The sequence below is a fragment of the Phyllobates terribilis genome, unplaced genomic scaffold (genome assembly GCF_046119375.1).
Source record: "Phyllobates terribilis strain yellow unplaced genomic scaffold, ASM4611937v1 Scaffold_12__6_contigs__length_324123572, whole genome shotgun sequence".
Lineage (NCBI taxonomy): Eukaryota > Metazoa > Chordata > Amphibia > Anura > Dendrobatidae > Phyllobates > Phyllobates terribilis.
Genome location: NW_027362772.1, coordinates 114,910,862 through 114,928,692, shown reverse-complemented (window position 1 = coordinate 114,928,692; position 17,831 = coordinate 114,910,862). Strand labels below are relative to the sequence as shown.

General features: G+C 41.7%; 1 protein-coding gene across 3 annotated transcripts in view; it reads right to left on the bottom strand.

The window, feature by feature from the left end:
• The window catches only part of RASIP1 (Ras interacting protein 1), a 543,508-nt gene that overhangs the window by 56,542 nt on the left and 469,135 nt on the right, over nt 1-17,831 (bottom strand). For all 3 annotated transcript variants that reach the window (XM_073656239.1, XM_073656240.1, XM_073656241.1), the window contains exons 7-9: nt 9,579-9,730; nt 6,277-6,392; nt 4,887-5,127 (exon numbers count right to left, since the gene is read on the bottom strand). In XM_073656239.1, coding sequence (XP_073512340.1) covers nt 4,887-5,127; nt 6,277-6,392; nt 9,579-9,730 — 509 coding nt within the window. The remainder of the gene's footprint in view (nt 1-4,886; nt 5,128-6,276; nt 6,393-9,578; nt 9,731-17,831) is intronic.

The window sequence follows — 17,831 nt, the reverse complement described above, 5'->3', positions numbered from 1 at the left end:
GATTTCTCTGGAATAAGACATCAGATCACTGATATCAAGGTATCATTTTATTCAGTTTCCTTTAACTAACATTGTCACATAGATAGCTAAGGGTGCTTTCACATTGCGCTTATCTTCACATTCGTGGGTCCCGTTGGGGCTTGAGTCTGAACCCCCCAGCAAAACGGGATTTGGATGAATGTGCTGGCAGTGCCATAGACTATCACGGTGCTGGCAAAGCGAACATGCGCTCTGATGTGCATAATTTTCGGGCATATATGCCTACTGGAGGCGGACACTCAAACGTAGTAGACTGCATATTCTCTGGAGGCCATATTGGTGCATATGTCCAAATACCGTTTTGTGGAGTTGTTTGGACGCAAGCCCCGACGGTACCCATGAACATGCAGAAAAGAGCAATGTGAAAGCATCAAGGAAAGGAGATCCAACTTCAGATGAAAGTTGAGAAAAATAGAAAATTCTTTATTCAATAATTAAAATGTAAGGCAGCACTGTATTCAGTCTGGGCATAGGTGCAATTGGGGAATGGGATGAGGGGTTCATGAGGAGAGTAAAAATAATCCGAATGCTTTTCGAATGCTCAGAGTGTTCTTAGACTGGGTCTGAATGGGATGGCAATGTGAAAGCACCCTTATGAGGGTTGATCCTACTGACAGATTCCCTTTAAGGCTGACACAGGTCTTTTCTCAGTCAGTTCTATCGTCTAGACACAAGTATAAAATACACATAAATCTGTTAGTAGCTCTACAGAATATATACCCAGTGTAACAATTACTGTTTTACAATGCATCTGAGCAAGAAATGGGTTAAGTTCAGATGCTGTTGTGGAAAAACAAAAGCATGTCATTCTCTTTTTTCAGTGCAGGCAACCTTCTGCTTCCTGCTGTGAAGAAAAAAAATGCTCCCAGCAGTGCTGAGAGCAATGCAAAGAGGAAACACAAAACTTCCTGGAGATAATCTGTCAGGACAATTAGAGGAACTGCTAACTCATGGATGTAGTCATAGGACCAATCCCTCCTTTATCAGGCAAGATGAGTGGAAGAATGGTCAAGAACACTTTAGAGTAAAATGATGGAACTATTCAAGCAAAACACTGCAGAATTCTACCAAACATTTTGAATATAATCATAATGATCTATTAGTAGTAATAATAATAATAATAATAATAATAATATTTAGAATTGATATCAAAGTAAAAACATTTTCTAAAACAGCATAACAAAGTATATGTTCTAAACAAACAAGAATGCAAAATATCTTGGCAGAGAAGACAACAAGACACAGTTTTTGTAATGTGCATTAATTTATTTCTAGTAAAGGATTATATAATAATGTTGCTGATGTAGAGAAAAAAATGGTCTGCTCAACTGCAAAGTATTAGTGCCCCGTAGAATGACCTTGGGTCACAGAAATATAGGAGAGTCACTTTGGCACTGGAAGAATACAGTAAAGGTTAATAGCTCAAATAGTGGACCCAAGTAGGATGAGTACCTGCCCAGTTTGTTAATTTACAAGTATAAAAACTTTTGGAGACCACTTTTTTAAAAGTGTAAAACACCTTTAAAAAGCAGTGAACATATCTAGCTCTGGTGGCTGCTGTTAAAGGCAGGTGCTGGCAGTATGATATAGCAGCTGTACATTAGAGAACTTCTTTTATTTTTTTCTTCATTGCATCTGTGAGGCAATGAGGAAGATCATATACGAGGGACGGTATGTATCCCCCAGAATGCACATAGAAGGTTATTGAACCCACTGGAGTGCATTGCAATCACAGACACAGCTGTGGTTGCAGTGCAAAATAGAAGTAAGTTTGAACTTGGTCAAGCTATTTGACCAAACCGGATTAAGAAAACCCGGCATGGGCTTTTATTTTTGGAGCGATCTACAGCATTGAAGTGGGGCGGATCACTCCCTCCAGCCAGATCTTACAAGTGGCCACAGTTTTCATTTAAAAACCTGCAGCAAAGGTTTGAGTGTGTCAGTGGTTTGTTTGCAAGTTGCAGAGCAGGAGGCTCTGTGCACCCCAAGCCTGTGTGAAGGCATAACACAGTCCTGTGAAGGCAAAGTGACTGGCGCACCTCAGAGTGAAATGGCGCGGCCGTCTCCCATGGCAACAGATTTACACGGACTGTTTGGATCACCCGGCTGTGATCCGAAGGACATCTTTTGCATTTGAGTTGTGAGGTTTTGCAAATAAAGACATTTAAAGGGGTTTCCCCACGGACAAAAGTTCATTTTAATCAATAGCTCTTGGAATAATAATTAGTTCCATAATTGAATGTATTTAAATAAAATGTTCCTGTGCTGAGATAATCTTAGAAATGTGCCCCTGCTATGTACTGTGTAATGGCTGTGTCTGACAGTGCAGGAACATGGTCTGATCTTACCACATCTCCTGGGCAGGGGAGGAAGCAAAATAGTCTACAGACATTTCAGCAGGGGATTGCAGTGGGTTATTTCTTTGAAGTAAAACATTGTTTAAAAACAGGCAGTGAAATGTATTCCTTTACAAAAAGAATCAGCTGTGATCCCATGCTGTAAGGTCTGTATACTCTTTACTTCCTCCCCTGCCCAGGAGCTGTGGTATGATCAGACCATGTTCCTGCACAGTCAGACACAGCCATTACACAGTACACAGCAGGGGCACATTTATAAGATTATCTCAGCACAGGAATATTTTATTTAAACACATCCAATTGTGCAAGTTACTATTATTCCAAAATCTATTGATTAAAATGAACTTTCGTTTGTGGGAAAACTCCTTTAAGTTGAACTTTCCTTGGGTCACTGCCTCATTACCACACAGTGGGAACACCACTGCACTACACATCTTAAACACAATAGTTTTTCTAATTTTGGTTCAACAATGCTGTATGAAGGCTTATTTTATGGGAACAGTCATTTTATTTATGACAACTTTTGGGGTGCAGATAACTTACGATTTAACTTTTATTAACTGTTCCTGGAGGAATTGACAAAAAAATTGACAAAAACTTTTGCACTGCTTTTTTGAGTTATAAATTTTATACTGTCAACAGTGCAGGATATATTTGCTTTTTCGCCACTATATTCTGAGAACCAAAATGTTTTTTTTTATTTTAATTTCTTTCATCAACCAAACTGTGTGTGCTTTTTGCAATGTTTTTATTGGAATCATTTTGGGTAACCATTTTAGGCTACTTGATAAATTTTTTGGAACAACAAAATCAGCATTTCTGGAGCTGCTTTTTAGTTTTTTTGGTGGGATTTTTTAGATGTTCACTGCCACGTACAGTATATATGAAATGTTCATTTTTTTCTGTGTGTCAGTATAACAAAAGAGGAATCATCATATTGTATATTTGAATATTCATGTCAAATCCACAGGATATGCAGCTCATGATAATCCCAGCAAGGGCAACTTCTGCAAGAAGTTTGTATGTTCTCCCCGTGTTTGCATGGGTTTCCCCTTGGTTCTCCGGTTTCCTCCCACACTCCAAAGACAAACTGATAGGGGATCTAGATTGTGAGCCCCAATGGGGACACTGCAGATAATGTCTGTAAATTGTCTGAATTGTAAAGCGCTGTGGAATATGTTGGCGCTATATAAATAAAAAGATTATTATTATTAAAATAGATTAATGGGACCTGCATCTATTTCAATAACAATTCCACCTCTTGCTTGGCTAAAAGTGAAGAGATAGTTAGACTTAACAGTCCATAACAGTAAGGCTATGTGCCCACGATGCAGAAATGCTCCGTATTTTACCTGAGTGTTTCTGCATCTCCCCGGCAGAAAAAACGCATGCGGATTGTACATGCGGATTGTACATGCGTTTTTTCCTGCCAGGGACAAGCGGAAGTGAAGTGTTTTTCACATGCATTTCCACATGCGGGTTGTCAAGTGGTTTCTAAGCGATTTTAGCATCACTTGGAAAGTGCTTGACAACTTGGTCACACTATATAAATCCATGCAAACGGCATGGATTTATGTGGTGTGACCGTAAAAGAATGGTAAAAAATAAAAAATAAATATTATACTTACCTTCTGATGGCCCCCGGTGTCCTTATCCGATGCGTCCTGGCTTGCCGGCAGCTCGCGATGATGTCATTTAGTCATGTGACGTCAGCGGTCGCGTGACCCATCACATGACTAAATGACGTCATGGCAGGTCCTTTTAGACCATCGCGAGCTGCCAGCAAGCCAGGACGCATCAGATAAGGACACCAGGGGACATCAGAAGGTAAGTATAATGTATATTTTTTATTTTATTCGTTTTTTTACAGGTACTATGGTACCCCGGTCCGGAGGAGAGTCTCCTCTTCTCCAAACCCGGGTACCATCCGCACATTGAACCGCATGATATACGCATGATATCCTCATGTGTAGATGCAGTGATGCAGATGTCATGCGGTCCAATGCAAGTCAATGGCGGCAAAGACGCTGCGATTCCGCAAAATAATTGGTAGTGCTGCGGATTTTTCCGCAATGATAATCCACAGTGGAAATTTCCACAGCATGTGCACAGCACATGTGGATTATCATAGGGGAACATGGCAGGCCTTCTACCATGTGTTTTTTAAGCGTTTCTGCAGCGGAATTGCCCCTTCAGAAACGCTTAAAAAACACATAGTGGGCACACAGCCTAAAAGGAGAGAAGCATGTCAGGACCCTATTCTAGTGAGAATCATATCTAAAATTTATAGTCCATTTGTTGCATATCTTATAGATATACTTTAAATATATGAGATAATAACTCCTTAAAGCTAGTAGTTCTCATAATACTCTGCAGTACTTCTGTATTGCAGTGCATTAGGCCTGTCATGAAGTTTCATTACACTGTGTTGCTGTCGTACATCACACATATATGCTTTTTCTTTCAATTTCATTTGTGGCATAATTTTACCTTTTTCCATAAGAGTATTAAAGAGTGAAGCATTTGAGAAAAAAAACAGGTAGCCAAAAGTCTGAGACACAAGATCAGGATGTAGTTCACACTCTCGAGTTAAATCCAGTGTAGCTTGGTAAATGGCGAGGGTGCCACGTGTGCCTTCTGGCATGTTGTTTAACTCGCCTACATCTGACAGACTGCCTGGATCAGTGAACGGATTGCTTTCCAGTAGGGCAGGCAATGCAGCATATAATGTCTGTAAAAGCAAAAAAATGAAAAAATGAAAATGGTGACGCGAAACAGTATTTTTTTTTCAAAATTTCTGAAAATGTTTTCACTACTAAAAATTAAAAAAAGACAAAAAAATTACCATATATATATATATATATATATATATGGTAATTTTTTTTGTCTTTTTTTATATATATATATATATATATATATATATATATGTGTGTGTGTGTTTTTGGCATTGTTATAATCATACTAACAGAGAGAATAATATTACTTTATTTTTACAACACACAGAATGCTGTAAAAACAAGAAACAATTGCGGAATTGCTTTTTTTTTTCAACATTTCACAGCACTTTATTTCTTTCCTGTTTTTCAGTACATTATTTGGTAAGATACATCAAGCCATCCAAAAATACAGCTAGTTCTACAAAATACAAGTCCTCATACGGCTATGTCAAAGGTAAAATAAATAGTTATTACTCTTGGATGTAAAGGAAGTAAAAACAAAAGCACAAAACCCCAAAAATTGCCAGGTCCTTAAGAACTTAAAAGCAAAGCAGAGATGCAAATCTTTCCATTAGGTCGGGGTCACACGAGTGCAGATTCTCTCATGCGAGAGAATTGGATCGATTATGTAAATAACACTCGGATCAAACTCTGGTCAGAGTTTGATCAGAGTGTCAGCTTACTGTGATCTGATTCTCTCGGATGAATCATAGCACAGGTGAGGAAAAGATGGAGAACAAGATTTCTCCTCCATCCTCTCCATTATGTGAGTCTGTGGAAATTGGACTGCACTCAGGTGTCATCCAAGTGCAGTCCGATGTTTTCCACACAGTGATAGACTTGAATGGGTGAGTACGATCTAATTTGCACAACAACTCGCAGCATGCTGCAATTTTTTTCTCATGTGGAACTGGCATGATAAAAAAAACGCTGATCAACACTGCACCATAGTATAACATTGGTCCAAGTGCTATCCGATAAAACATCAGATAGCAGTCATCCGATGCATATGCTCATGTGAGCGAGACCTTATTCTAGTTCTCTGTGTTGGTTCTACTCCGGGTTTTGGTTAACAAATACTGTTGCAAAATATTGACCAAAATATGCACGTGTGAAAGTGGTCTAACTCCATCTATCTCCTTTTATTTATTTTTTTACTTTACCTTGGTTAAGTAGTAAACACATTGCTGGAATGTATACATAATGACTTCATCAAGAAGGGCCATAGACTCCTCACATGCTTCAAGGTCACTTGACAGCAAAGTATCTTGTGATGTACCTTAAAAAAACAAATACTTTCAAAGGATTAAAAGGGTATTGCCATTTAAAGGTGCCTAAATATGTTAGAGAAAAGTTTCACAATAATTTCGCAGTCTAAACACCGTTCTTTGGGTGAAATAATCTTTCGATTTGCACTAGTGATGATGGGTGAACCCGAACACTAAAGTTCGGGGTCCGTAACGAACACCTACTGTTTGGGCACGGACCCCGAACACTGACTTCCTCAGGAAGTCCGTGTTATAGTTTGGGTGTTTCCCGCACTGTCATCTGCGTGACAGCACAGGAAACTCAGGCTCTGATCGGCAGTACATGGTTACCGCGGTCAGAGCGCTGTGGGATCATGCTGACAGGTGTCAGCGTGAGCCCACAGCTGTGACCGTGACCCGTGGTAAGAAGCTTACCATGGGTCATAGGCGCCGGCTAATGGTATTACTACCACCATCAGCCGGCGCCTGCTGCCATAGGAAATAGCAAGCGCAGGTGATGCTGGATGGGAGCAGTAGTCTCTCACCAGAGGTGCCTGTACTAAAAGTAAAAAAAATGTTAAAATTAGTAAAAAAATATTCAAATAAAAAAAAACCACATTACACTCACCTACACCTTGTCCCCGATGTTCTCCTGCCCTGCAATTTTTTTTTTAATCACTCCTGTGTCAGTGTACAGGATGAGCTGCCGGCAGAGAGTTCACATGATGAACTCGTGTGACCGCACTTACAGCACTACTGCCAAGTGAGAAATTCCCGCGCAGCAGTACAGCCGTAAGTGAGGTCACATGAGTTAATGATGAACTCGTCTGACCTCACTCCCCGCAGCTAAGGCAGTACACTGACTGGAGCGACCGCACTCCTGTCAGTGTATCGACGGCTGCTGAATAGAGTAATCACATTTCACAATGTGGCCGTTCTATTCATGAGATCGACGTGGGACCCTCGGTATATGGACTATGGCGGACAGAGGAGGATGAGGTTGGTTTATTATTTTACCTTTATTGCAGGTGACCATGGCTTTGGAGATTAGGTGTAAGGTGAGCTTATGGTGTTTTTTTTTTTATTTTTTATTTTTTGCATTTTTTTGTATTAATTCTAACTTTTTTTTTTTACTTTCAGCACAGGCACTACTTGTGAGTGACTACTGCTTCCAATCCAGCGGCGCCTGGGCTCGCTATTTCCTATGGCAGCAGGCGTCGGCTGATGGTGGTATTAGTACCATCAGCTGGCACCTATGACCCGTGGTAAGCTTTTACCGCAGGTCACTGTCACAGCTGTGGGATCACGGTGACACCAGTCAGTATGATCCCACAGCGCTCTGACCGTGGTTACCATGTACCACTGATCAGAGCCTGTGTTTCCTCCACTCTCAAGCAAATGACAGCGTGGGCAAACAGGTATGTTCAGCTCCCCCATTCATATGAATGTGGTCCGTGTTCGGGTATTGCTCTGGTACCCTAACCCGAACTTTTAATAAACTGTTCGGCTCAATTAGTTGAACCCGAACAATCACAGGTTTGCCCATCACTAATTTGCACTAAGGCTGCGTTCCCACTATGTGTTTTTCAAGCGTTTTTGCCACGGAATTTCCACAGCAAAAATGCTTAAAAAACCCTTGGTAATACGTGCCCCATGGTCCCCAATGATAATCCGCACGTGCTGTGCACATGCTGCGGAAATTTCCGCTGTGGATTATCATTGCGGAAAAATACACAGCATGTCCATTAATTTTGTGGGCACGCAGCATAATTGCCGCCATTCACTTGCATTGAACCACATAATATCCGTATGACTACATGTGCCCATGCGGATATCATATGGTTCAATGTGCGGATGGTACCCGAGTTTGGAGAAGAGGAGACTCTCCTCCAGACTCATGTACCATAGAACCTGTTAAAAAAAGAATTTAAAATAAAAAATAAAGATTATACTTAGCTTCTGATGTCCCCCGGTCTCCTCAGCGATGCGTCCGGCCTGTTGTATGAGTCGCGGTGGTGTGAAAGGACCTGCCATGACGTCATTTAGTGATGTGACAGGTCACGCGACTGCCGACGTCAGGTCCTTTCACACCACCACGACCGATACAACAGACCGGAAACAGAGGAGAAAACACCGGGGGCCATCGGAAGGTAAGTATAATCTTTATTTTTTATTTTTTACCATTCTTATTCTTTTTTTAAAACTATTACTTGGTCACACTATATAAACCCATCCCAGTTGCATGGATTTATATAGTGTGACCAAGTTGTCAAGCACTTTTCCAAGTGATGCTAAAATTGCTTGGAAAAGCGCTTGATAACCCGCATGCAGAAATGCATGCAAAAGCGCTTGACAAACGCTTCTACCTGGCGGGAAAAACGCATGTAGAATCCGCATGCGTTTTTCCTGCCAGGGAGAAGCGGAAAAAATCTACAGCATTTCTGCATCGTGGGCACTAAGCCTAAAGATTATGATTCTCAAAAATGATATGGAACAACAACATTATAGACATTTTCCAACAGTCCCAGTTTTGCTGGAATAGTTTCAAAACAAGAATGAAAAAAAAGACAGGAATAATGAAAATCATGTCCAAGAATTAAATGGTCCTTAGTATTCTCTGGGGTTTCTCAAACCCAAGAGCATAATAAACATAGTGTGAAAAAGAAATAATTCTCACTTTGCCGCTCAACTTTACTACTATAGCATCCTCCATCTGGTCCACTGTTCAGCTCCCTTTAGCCTTTTCTTTATTTCTGCACCATGGGCGACATCTTGTTCATCCATCTTCACTTTGCACCAGATCATCTAGCACTGAGTTGACCTCTGACATCACTTGAGTCAGCTGAGACACTTACTAGGCCACAGCAATGTATGTCATGACATCTGAGGCCAAACAGATGAGCCAAACAGAGTGAGAATGGAGGAAGAGGGCTTGCAATTCAGAAGTAAAGAAGAGGCCAGAGGGAGCTGCACAGAGAAACAGATGGGGGACTGAGGTGGAAGGACAGTCAATCAACAAAACTGAATATTATTAATATTTTTCACCCTTTTTCTTGTCTCCTGCACATCAGTAAAATGGAGGATATCCAGGGACCATTATTCTACATTCACACGAAGCAAGTCACAAAAAAATCAGATTCAAAATGCTGACTCACTCATCTCTTCTTTTTAATTTTTTAATTAAAAAAAAAAAAATAATAAAACAACTTTTGTCTCACCTTCTGACTCCCACTCCTTTTCCATGTCTAGGATTTTTCTCTGGACAAAGTTGAGAAGCTCCATTGAGTTAGCCATCCACAACATTAGCGGTTGAAGGTCAGTGGCCACCTCGTCAATCCCTAAAGTACTTTCCAAATGTTTTTCTTGCTGACTAAAATATAAAATTAAAGGATTATATCACACACATACATATTTATACAACTCCTTGGTAAGTGCAGTGACAAGGAGATAAGGACTGCTTGTAATTTATGAGGTTGGCACTCCTTGCACTCTCTATATGCTTGCCCCTGCCCGGCTTCTGATTACATGGCTATAAATATAAATAGTATGTTTGCCTCTGCATTAAATATTTTTTAAAGATTTCAAAGTGAAAACATGGATTACAATCTGAGCAGCGGTGCGGTCAGCATGAGGATTTTAAGATTATTTTTATTTGATTTCCTTCCTTTGCACTAATTGGACAACCCTTTGTTAAATAAAACAATGCAAAATAAAAACAGCTTATACTCACCTCCTGGACTGACAGTGTTCCAGTGATGTATGCTTGCGTGACATTTCTATGTCATGCCAACACTTCAACCTATCAACAACCACTAATGGTCTGCAGCGCTCATATTTCCTCGTCTGAAGCTGGCTGTCAAGCTCACGTGACACAACAATGTCACACGAGTGCCCGCAGTCACTGCATCGTCTGAAGCTGGAAAGGAACTGATCCGGGAGGTGAATATATGCTGTTATTTTTTTACATTCAGCACTTTTTCATTTAAGAAGGGCCTGTCCATGTAGTTGACAATTCTTTTAAAGGTAATGTAGATGACAGTAGGATCAACACTCTTAAGCCGTCTATGTGGACATGTAGGTCATTGTCACGGGTGTATCAGAGGTGACAGACAGTCGCCCTGCAGTTGGTGCAGGAGATCTCTACGTTTGGCATTACAGACATCTTCTTAAATGAGAGGCTGTCTCTAGGACCTAGCGGCTACCTCACTCTGGTAATTAGCTCCCTGGCCTGGGTGTATATATACCTTGTGTATCTGAGAGGGAGGTGCCGGCTATATTCATTTCTACTTGTGAAGGCTTAGCAAGAGCAGTACTTCGTCCTCTCTGGAGCTCGAGGCCGAGATTGCATTTGTCTGGAGTCGTCTAAAGCTAAGCATTCTCCTCCTGTTTGTCTACCCTTGCTGTCTATAGAGTTTAGTGGAGATCGACTAGTGATCATCTCCTCCCATCCCTAGCCTTAGCCATACGCCAGGGAAAGACAGGGTGAGGCACGCATGCGGCGATTGCTGAGGAGGCAATATAGGGACAGTAGTTGAGACAGGGTGACACTAGACCAGACTAGGAGGTGTCCACTTTCCCCTTTCCCTAGTGTCTGGGCTCCCTTTCCCTCTTCCCCCTGTGTTGCACTAAGTCTTTCCCACACATGGTGTGACAGACATATGAAGCTGAATAAAATGATACCTTAACATCTGTGATCCAATGTCTCATTCCAGAGAAATCCACATTTTTTATATGTAAATTAGCTGTTCAGGACTATGGGCCGGACATAGATCTGCATGATAATCTGCCTCCAGAGCGATGTGTAGTGGCTGTTCTCTGTTCTACTGTACTGTGATAGTTACATGTCTCACACTGGTAAAACCCACTTTTAACAAAACAAGCTCTGGATGGAGATTCTCATGCAGGTCAGTGTCCAACCCGTAGTTTTTAACCCCCTTTACCCCCGAAGGCTGTTTGCACATTAATGACCAGGCCAATTTTTACAATTCTGACCACTGTCACTTAAAGGCTCTGGAACACTTTTTTTTTCATGACATATTGTACTTCATAATAGTGGTAAAATTTATTCCATATGACTTGCGCTTATTTGTGAGGCGTGGTTACTCCCTGCGTCCCACCCAGCATCCACCGCGCACTTTCCCAATGAATGGGGAGAGGGATAGCGCACGGTGGATGCCGGGTGTGACATGTGGGGTAACCTCACCCACAACCCAGCATCCACCGGTGGAACGCAGAAGAGAGACCCCCAGCTGCATCCGGAATCATTACGTGACATCAGCGGATGTCAGAGCCGGCTGCAGCCGGGGGTCACGTGATGCCTCTGAGTGGCCAGTGATAGCGCCGCTCACAGACAGTAACTGCACCACAAGGTAATTACAAAACCACTTAGGGGCCCCGGGAGAATTCATTGGGTGGGGGGGGGTAATAATATGTAGTGAACAACCCCTTTAATCAAATGTGAAAGGAAAAAATTAACATTTAACTTTTTACACTAAAATTTTACCTTAGACCTCAATTTTTTATTTTCACAAAAGTAACAGGAGAAATTGGACCCCAAAAGTTGTTGTGCAATTTCTCCAGAGTACGCTGGTACCCCATATGTGGGGGAAAACCATTGCTTAGGCGCATTGTAGGGCTCGGAAGGGAAGGAGCACAATTTGAATTTTTCAATGTGAAACTCCCTGGAATTGAGAGCGGATGCCATGTCGCGTTTGGAGAGCCCCTGATGTGCCTAAATAATGGAAACCCCCCACAAGTGACCCCATTTTGGAAACTAGACCCCTTAAGGAATTTACCTAGATGTGTGGTGAGCACTTTGAACCCCCAAGTGTTTCACAAAAGTTTATAACGTACCGTGAAAAAAAAAAAAACGTTCTTTTCCACAAAAATGATCTGTTAGCCGCAATTTTTTTTATTTTCACAAGGATAACAGGAGAAAGTGAACCTCAAAATCTGTTGTGCAATTTCCCCTGAGTAAGCTGATACCCCATATATGGGAGAAAACGACGGTTTGGGTGTATGTCAGGGCTTGGAAGGGAAGGACTCCAGTCGCGGTGCCGCATTAAACGTGAGATGTAATAATACGTACCTGGTCTTTATAGCCCAGGGCACAGAGATGAATTATTACACCTCACGTCAGAAAGGGGTTAACAGCTGATTTTCATAAGGAAAACATGGATTTCTCTGGAATAAGACATTGGATTATAAAGGTACCATTTTATTCAGCTTTATATGACCTTCATGCCCAAGTAGACAGCTCAGGAAGTTGATCCTACAGACAGATCCCCTTAAAGTAGGACAATAAAGATGCATTTATTTAAATAAGCTAAAAAAACATGATTACACTTGTTAGCTGAAAGAGATTCAGAACCAACTTTAAAGAGATAAAATGTTTGTACCAAAAATAACATATAAAAATTAAAGATATGAACAAGATAAGATTAGGAATGAGATTTTCTGTTGTAACATGTGTACTGAGTGGAGCAATCAATACTTCCTACAGGAAAGCTTTAAACTGGCCAGTTTTGGATTGACAACAAAGATAGTCAAGTCTTCACACTATCTCTGTACTTCCATATTACATAAGGCCTTAGGTTTAGATTAACCATATCTCCCAACTTTTGAAGAACAGAAAGCAAGTGTGCGTAGTGCGCTGCAGAAAATTTTGGATTTGGCGCCTACCACATCCAATCCACGCTCATTTACCATTTCTTTCTATCTATCTAATAGATGTACCATTTCTGGTGTGGCTGAGGGCTGGTGTTATTAGTCTGAGAGAGGGCCAATATCCATGGCCCCTTCCCAGCCTATAAATATGAGCCCATAGCTGTATGTTTAGCCTTTGCTGGTTAATAAAAATTGGCGGGGCCCCCACATCATTTTTTTTAGGTCCCCTCTTTTAATAACCAGTAAAGGCTAAGCAAACAGCTGTGAGCTGTTATAAATAGACTGGGAACCTTTATGTCTATTGCCCCCTTCCCAGAATATAAACACCAGACCCCAGCTGTCTGCTTTCCCTCAGCTGCTTAAAAAAAATAAGGGGGACAATAGGCTGTTTTTTTAAATTTATTTATTTAATGCGCTTTATTCACAGATGGCAGGTGCTGACTCCAACTCTTATCAGTGTCGCCTAATCACGCTGATCGCAGGGAGACCAGGCGACTATAATGAGAGTTGGATTCAACACTCTGCGCCTGGGTACAGTGCTAACTGTACTGCTTTTCCCAGACACTGGTACGTGTCATACGGATAACACACGGGTGTCACCCATGTTTCATCAGTGTGTACGTGTGCTGGACATATGACGGACTGTGCAGCCGGAAAAAAAAGGGCATGTCTACGTGTTTTTCACACGGACACGCAGTCCACATGAACAGACTGACATGGGCGCAGACCCATAGATTTGAATAGGTCTACGTGTGTAAGTGTCACATACTGGAGACACTGAATTGTGAAGGGGTCTTATGTAGTTTTATTATATGACATCTGGCTTTTTTGTGTCTATAGAGCCGTGTTCACACATCGCAGAAATATCGTGGTTTTTGTTTTCTGCAGGTGTCCGCACCAAACGACACAATAACAATCTTCTCTCATTATTGCATCGTTGCTGCATTTTTTCGGCATTTTCCCCCTTATTTGATGCATTTACGGTGCAGATGAGAAGTCATGTTTTTAATGTGTTTTGCATTTAAAAAATAACTGCAGTTTTTTGCATGCATTTTTTTTAGGTTCCACATAGAAGCCTCTAGAGAGAAAAAAGCACCAAAACTGCACAGTTAACCAGCATCTTTAGAAGCACAGTGTGCACGGTTTTCATGAAATAACATCCAGTTTGCTTGTACAATTAAACACAGCAGTATTTCTGTGCAAAACAAGCAGCAGAACATACGCATCATTTATGCTACATGTGAACACAGCCTAAATTCCCAAGCCAAGTGGATTTGATTTCATGAAATCTCCTCCGTCTGTGTGTCTAAAGACGCTGCAGAACTGTGAAGCTTTGGTGCTTTTTTTCTCTATAGGCTTCTATGTGAAGCTTGAAAAAACATAAGGAAAAAAAAAAGCTGTTGCATTTTTAAGCATAGAATAAAAGCTTTTCTGTATTATTAAAAAAGAGATAAAAATGCACAGTCACATCTGCAGGAAAAACACATCAAATAAGGGGGAAAACCCATAGAAGAAACGCAGCAGAGACATAATAATCAGGGAAGATTGTTATTGTCTTGTGTGGAACAACGGCAGAAAACGTGCAGAAAAAAAAGGAGTAGAAGAAAAACAGCATTTACGTGACTTGTGATCATGACCTCAGCATAATATCTTTATTATTTTTTCTCTATTAAACCCATAAAAAAATATCAACTACGCCATTTTTTTATGCTATTTACCAATCCCCATAAATAATCTGATCGCTGTGTTGCGTGGATTTTTGCAATTACAGGGACACTAAATATGTCCATGTTATTTGCTGATTTGTGATGTTTATTATTTTTTTAAAAAGCACATTAAAATGACATTATTGTTATTTTTAAATATTGTTTAGTAATTTTATAGAAAGAAAAAAATCTATTTTATTCTCCCTCTGGAATACAGTGATATAGAAATACATTGTACAAAGCAGTGTATCAGTATAATCTGTCTGTGGAGTCAGATTTTGCAATACAGACCAAGTAGAACATAGAAATACACTATTATAAACAATGCATCTATATGTGCATGCAAAATCTGCTTCTGAGTAGTGTTGAGCCACCCCCCGTAGTGTTCAAGTTCGGTTCGTCGAACACCCGTATGTTCGCCGAACTGATCGTCGAACTGTTCGTCGAACACCTTCGAACACCGTTAAAACCAATGGCAGGCAAATAAAATCACATAGAAATACATAGAAAACACCTTCAAAGGTGTCCAAAAGCTGACAAACTGCTCAGAAGACACAACTAACACATGGAAAAGTGACAAGTACATATAGTCATGCGAAAAGAAAAGAGGTGGAGGAGTAAAAGGAGGGGGAGACACAGATATAGGCATGTCATGCCCTTCTAAAACCAAAAAAGTGCAAAGCCGACACGGCCAGTCCGTTCCTGCCCGTGCGACCTCCGTGTCGCTGGGTTTGTGCCAGAGCTGCGGTGGACCCTGACGGCCAGCCCCCCTCTCCCAATACTGGTGCCTGTCCGCTGGTGGGTCGAGCGAGCCCCCCTGTGGTGGAGGCAGGTCTAAGCTTTTTAATTTAAATTGTCTCTCTAATTTGAATGAATACACTTTAAATCCTTTTACAAGGATCTATTGGAGGGCAAGTCTCATGCCAGCTCCAGTAGCGTCCACTAAAGCTGCTGCAGTTAAAAAGATTTTATAAGGATCGAGCTCGGCGGCCCACCGCAAGGCGTCCTACCGCCAGTCCCAGCCCCTATGCCTTGGGGTGTCTCCTCGATGCTCTTCACTGAGTGTCCCGGGGGCCCGAACCAATTCCTTTGAAAAAATTAAGTGTCCAAACTACAGGTGGTGTAGCTTGCTTAACAGCTGGGATAATCTGCTGACTAGCAGACACTGCTACTAGGCACAAAGTATGTCCTGGGCTAGATGCAGTTAAAAATTTGTAATTAGATACTCTCGTTGGATGCTGAGAATACACTCCATGGAGTCTCCTGGCACGCCATATATTATTCCCTTAAAAAGCTTGGGGTAGGGGTCTAGGGGACCCTTTTATAGGCAAAATCACGCCCTGTATCTCAATACGTCACCAAGGCTGAAGATAAATGGAACATTTTCATCACCTTTCATAATCAACAATGGGACAAGGCAGGGATGTCCTCTGTCCCCTCTCTTATACATCCTAGTGACGGAGCACCTGCTCTCATCAATTCGCCATAACCCCAATATTAGGTGGATTGAGGTGGGAGGCACGGAGTACAAGTGCTCTGCATTTGCTGATGATGTCCTAGTATATATCACTCAATCACATATATCCATCCCTGCTGTTATGGCTGAAATAGATCACTTTGTTACATGGGCAAATTTTAAAATCAATGCAGCGAAGTCTGAGGCCCTCGATGTCTCCCTCCCCAAATCCATACAGGATTCCATCCAGTCCAACTTTCCCTTTGCCTGACCCTCACAAGGTATTAAATACTTTGGAATTCCTATTCATAGAGACCTCTCCCGTCTATGTTATCTTAATTTTGGGCCCTTTATTGAACAACTCCATACAGACCACGGTTGGCAAGTTAGAACTGTAAGATTCACTACGTGAACCACTGGTGTTTTGTGGAAAAGCACATGTACACTGTGTTCCAAATTATTGTGCAAAAAGTGTTTAGGAGTGATAAGGGAAGAATTTGTTTGTTTGTCAGTTAAACTCATTGATGGTGATGTGTGTCAGGGCTCTTTATATCACTGTAAGCAATTGCAGACACCTGTGCTAATTAGTTTGGCAGGTGTGTCCAATGAAAGGCAAGACTACTTAAGAAGGCTATCCCACATTATTAAGCAGCCTACAATTTCTGCCAAAATGGGAAAGAAAAAGGATGTGTCGGCTGCTGAGAAGCAACAAATTGTGGAGTGTTTAGGTCAAGGCATGACTACAAGCAACATTGCCAAGACACTTCATCCTGATTATCGCACAATCAAGAAGTATGTAGCTGATTCACAGTACACACGTGTGCGTGCTGATAAGGGAAAATTGAGGACTCTTTCCTCCAGGCAATTACGTCAGGTTAAAAGAGCAGCGTCAAAAAAGCCTTGTCATAGCAGCAGACAAGTTTTTGAAGCTGCTGGTGCCTCCAACGTCCCCCGAACAACAAGAGGCAGAGTCCTTCAGAGGTTTGCAGCTGTGCGTAAGCCATCCTGTCGACCTCCTCTATCCACTGCACACAAGCAGAAACGGCTCCAGTGGGCCAAACAATACATGAAGACTGACTTCAAAACTGTTTTGTTCACCAATGAGTGCTGTGCAACGCTCGATGGTCCAGATGGATGGAGTGGAGGATGGCAGGTTGATGGACACCCCACGCAAACACGGCTACAGCGCCAACAAGGAGGAGGTGGAGTAATGTTTTGGGCTGGAAGCATGGGGAGAGAGATTGTCGGCCCCTTTAGGATCCCTGAAGGGGTGAAGATGAACTCCATAATGTATGTGGAGTTTCTCAAACAGCACTTCCTGCCATGGTTCAAGAAGAAGAACCGTGTATTCCGCAGCAAGATCATTTTCATGCACATAACACATCTGCATCTCTGGCTGATATGGTCATAAAAGGGGACAAACTTATGGTGTGACCCCCCTGCTCCCCTGACCTCAACCCAATTCACAACCTCTGGAGCATCATCAAAAGGAGTGTCTATGATGGCGGGAGGCAGTTCACATCTAAGCAATAGCTCTGGGAGGGTATTCTGTCCTCATGCAAAACAATTAAAGCAGAAACCATCCAAAATCTGACAAATTCAATGGACGAGAGAGTTCAGAAGCTCCTTTCGAACAAGGGGTC